At 33.6% G+C, this 4,662-nt stretch overlaps 1 protein-coding gene across 1 annotated transcript in view; it reads left to right on the top strand.

The window, feature by feature from the left end:
• The first annotated feature begins 1,696 nt into the window (after window positions 1-1,696).
• Window positions 1,697-4,662, top strand: part of LOC107862975 (endonuclease MutS2) — a 25,139-nt gene continuing 22,173 nt past the window's right edge. Inside the window, exons 1-5 of the mRNA XM_047408681.1 lie at window positions 1,697-2,060; window positions 2,731-2,856; window positions 3,033-3,200; window positions 3,287-3,370; window positions 4,014-4,064. Coding sequence (XP_047264637.1) covers window positions 1,794-2,060; window positions 2,731-2,856; window positions 3,033-3,200; window positions 3,287-3,370; window positions 4,014-4,064 — 696 coding nt within the window. The 5' untranslated portion in view covers window positions 1,697-1,793. The remainder of the gene's footprint in view (window positions 2,061-2,730; window positions 2,857-3,032; window positions 3,201-3,286; window positions 3,371-4,013; window positions 4,065-4,662) is intronic.

Here is a 4,662-nt window from a genome sequence, read left to right as displayed (position 1 = left end):
AATTTAGAGATAAAATAGGGGTGGATGAAATCTGTATGTAACAGTTTTTTTATTTTATAGGATAATTTCAGTTTCAATTTTTATATATATACATAAAAAAAATTAGAAGTAAAATCTGTTATTTCTTGCAATCTTATAAATATTATTATGAGTTGCAATAAACAATCTAAGATTGTATAAATACATCTTTTTCCCTAAGTTAAATATGTAAATCATGGTAGATTTAGCTTTTAGGTGTAGGATTTATTTTAGGGAAAAGGACATGGGATAGTCATTTTGAAAAAAAAAATAGCCCATAATTGAAAAGGTGGACATGCTGTAGTCAGTCGGTTAAAATAATTCCTTTTTTTAGCCATTTGACCCAATTGGGCACATACAGTCTCTATACTCAATTGATACACTTTTATACTATATTGATACACTTTTTAAAAAAGAGAAAAGAAACTTCCATGCAAACACATGCAATCCTTATACCCAATTGATACTCTTTTATACCACATTAATACATTTTTAATACTATATTTATACACTTGCAGTGTCCATATACTCAATTGATACTCTTTTATACTAGATTGATACACTTTTAGAATGCATGTAGAAACTATATAGAGTCGTATAAAATATGTATCTAAATAATAATTGTAGTTAAAAATTATATAAAATGTGTATAAAAATGCTATACTTATTATATAGAATATGTATATGTATAGAAACTGTATCATTAGTATATATAAATATATATATTTCACAATTGTATTATATTAAAAGTATATGGTATTGTATTTTATTGTATAAATACGTAAAACTAAACAAAACAAATAGCATGTTATTTTAATAATGTTGGTGAATGCAAAATAGTCTGAAAAAAAAAGAAGCAATTACTTAATTATTTAAAAAGAATTAAAAAGAGCAGAATCCTTAAAAAAGAGCCAAAAAAGTTTAGGTTGAATTTTAAGATAATTGTCTGCATATTTAAGATATCTGGAGGAAACTTCACAAGATGAATGGCAAGAGTATGAGTCGCCTCTTATTTTTCTTTATGTCATAATCGTCACTTTAATCCCACGATATCCTATGAAATCTTTTGATCGCGTGATCAAAGCTTCTAAGATCTTTGTAGTATAGATATATTCCTATATTGATGTATGTTGCTCACGGTACTGTTTTACTATCTTTTTTTGTCGGGAAAAGAGGTTGACTGAGTTAAGGTTATGTGGGAGGCTATTTACTGGGTATTTAATTATGTGTGCTATTTTTGTGATATTATTTTAGTTTTAGGTGTTATTTTTGTCTTTTCCCCTTTATTTTAATATAATATATATGTTATATACTATGGGCTAGGAATATAAAAGTTAAGTATGTAATTTTTAACGGATTAACAAGAAAATTAAGAAATTCGGCACCATATTAACAAGTCGTTAATTACAAAATATTTTATCCGTTCCACAATCATTTATTCAATAATTCAATACCAATAAGCCAATAAATTAATTTTTCGATTAGCTTATTGATTTTGGTTCGATTTTGAACAGCCCTACATGTAATATATCGATTCCATAGGGCTTGTTTGGACAATAATTTCAAATCATAATTGATTTGAAATCAAGTTGATGGGTTTAAAAGTGATATGGGCCATGGGCTTATATGATCTTCAAGGCCCAATTGCCATGTTTTCAAGTGTAACCATCAATCTTACTAGTCTATCCCATTTCCCGCAATCTCTCTCCCCGCCACTAGTCCTTTTATCCCCCCTCCAACAAATCATCAGTCCAAATTATCCATTTTTCAAATGCATGATGCTCCTTTCACTCTCACTACTTCTCAATTCATCACCTTCATTCTCCACAATAGCATTTGCTTCCCCCAAATTTCACAGCGTTTTCGGTCAATCCATTCGATTTAAGGTCCATGCCTTCCTCAACAAACCACTGGACTCGCGCGCAGCGCCCTCTGATCAACCATCAGTACTACTCGACAGTCTTAGGGTTCTCGAATGGGACAAATTATGCGATTGCGTCGCTAATTTCGCTGGCACTTCCTTAGGCAAAGAAGCTCTCAAGGTTAACTTCCCGTGTACAGCGTACTTCCTTTTTCCTTTTCCGTCTGTTTGCATGACGAATAAACTAACTAGGATTAATACATAGCCAGCTCGTTAAACTTGACAGGATATCCTATTTAGACACTCGAAGTAATTGGTGTTCGATTTGAACAACTTAACTCATAATAAAGTGTTTCTATTAGACACTTTGGATTCAACTTTAATTTTATTCATCAACCTCTAGTAGAAGATGTCTGGGTTTTACGGCTTATTGAGGAGAATGCGTATTATTAAAAGAAAGGACATATTTTATGTGCTTAAGTTAACTATCTAATAGGCGCATGAGAAAAGACGCAAAGAAAACAAATTCAAAATTTGAATCGGAAGTGTCTGATCGGAACACTTTATTAGTAGTTGTAGTGTTCAATTGAAGCGATGGTTAGTTCGAGTGTGTAAGTAGAACATTCTGATTTTAAAGGGACTGGTTATATTAAGCCATTAAACTAATTACTTCATGTTGTACACGTTCACTAGCTCATTCGTGTATAAATCACATGTATATATGTGTCATTTTGTGTATGTGAATGTGCATCTGTATATTCATATGTACATTCTATATGTATACATGTGTGTGAGTATATATTTGTGTATATACATAATAATGTAGGATCCTGAATGGAATTGTGGTGTAGGAACAACTAGGGTACTTGAATCAAACATTTGAAGATAGTCTCGGACTGTTAGAGGAAACCAATGCCGCTGTGGAGATGAATAAGTACGGTGCCATGGTGGACTTCAGCGGCATTGATATTGAGCTGGTAGGTCCTTAATTTCGTTTATTGACTCTGTGGTGTACTTTTTTTTGTTTGAAACTTTAATTTATTTTTCATAAATCAAAACGAACAATCTGGGGAAACTCACTCATCGTAGTACAAGTTCCTGCTTAAATTGCGAGTGTTGCAGAATGATGTTGTCTGTTTCTCTATTGTTGAAGGTCAAAATCGCCATACGAAGTGCACGCCGAGGTCTTCCTGTCAGTGGGACTGAAGCAATGAACATTGTAGCACTATTGCAGGTTGCAGAAATGTTGCAGTCAAATGTCAAAGCCGCAATCAAGCAAGACACAGAATGGTATCAGCGTTTTATGCCTATCACGGAAATGGTAATTCTATAATTTTGGTAAAAATGAACTTCTCAGCAATTACATATGCTGCATTTGTCTCCAATTATTTTCTATGTTTGCTGCAGATCTTGGAACTAACCATAAGCAGATCACTAGTGAGGTTAATACAACAGCTAGTTGATGAAGATGGTTCTGTCAAGGATTCTGCGGTCTGTCCTCATTTTGATGAACAGACTTGATATTTCTGTAGTTTTAACTTTTTCTTTAAGCTTGTAAGAGGCCATAACACAAGTCACTTCCTTGACATTTTGTTCTGCATCTTCCATCACACATGCATTGCCTCTTTTTTTTTTTTTTTTGAGATCACATGTGACGGTATATTAAAGAATCAACAACACAATTATGCTGGAGGCTGAAATTGTGATTACAATGATAAAACCCAAAGACCAAACCCTGTTCATCTCACAATGAATCTAAACATGTAAAGTGGACTCCAGATCATCACTATAGACAACATTACACCAAAAACAAAAAAGAAGCACACAGCACTTCTTCAGATTCTGAGTATGGCTAGCAAAATCTTCATCTAGAGTTTCTTTCCTTCCAAACTCGCCACCTAATGGTTGCTGGGACAGTTTTCCATTCGGTCTCTATTAGTTTTGACTCCTTCCTTCATTCCAGCATGACAAGAGTTCAAAAGCACATCCTGGCATAGTCCATCCAATACCCCCAATACTGGTGAACAGATCCCAAAGCTATCCTGTCACAACACAAATATGGACTCTGTTGTTTCCTGTGGTTGTGGTTATATTTGAATTTATTAATCTTATTTGTATTTCTCTATGGTTTTAGAGCTTTGTCTTGAAACAGTCTCGTGATCAAGTTCGCCTTCTTGAAAGAAAGGTAAGAGTTCATTCTTCCTCCTAATCGACTGTGCTTCAACAGATTTGGTGGTTATTACTTTTCAGAAACTTCTTCCCCTAGAAAAAGTTTGCTTTAGAAAATATCTGTTATATAAAATTCATATTTTTTATTCACCACTGTATATTATGCTCTTTTCCGTTATCTGTTATGCATCTGTTCCTAGGCGTCATCGCTTTAGTCAGAGTAAATTTTCAAATCAAAGGCTAGTGTATAACTATATTATAATATTCCGTCAATACTATTAAAATGTTGAGCTTAATGCTGTTATATTGTTAAATCTATAACTGCTACGAAAGAAAGTCAGTAAATCATGTGGTGGCATATCTGAGCTTACAGCTTTAACATTCGACAGACAATGGGGATACTGGAGGTCGTAAATCCGTTCCACCAACAGCCTGTAGGTTGTTACCTGTGCATATACCTTTTCATTTCTAGAAGGGAAAAGACTCAAATATGCCATCAAACTATTTGAAATGGCTCATCTATGCCATTTGTTAAAAGTTTGGCTCATTTATGCCACTGCCTTAAAAGTTTGGCTCATCCATGCCAACCACCACTGTTACGGAAAAGGTTCACT

Source organism: Capsicum annuum, chromosome 3 (assembly GCF_002878395.1).
Source record: "Capsicum annuum cultivar UCD-10X-F1 chromosome 3, UCD10Xv1.1, whole genome shotgun sequence".
NCBI classification, from domain to species: domain Eukaryota; kingdom Viridiplantae; phylum Streptophyta; class Magnoliopsida; order Solanales; family Solanaceae; genus Capsicum; species Capsicum annuum.
Note: the sequence above shows the minus strand (reverse complement) of the source record. Positions and strands in the feature narration are given on the sequence as shown.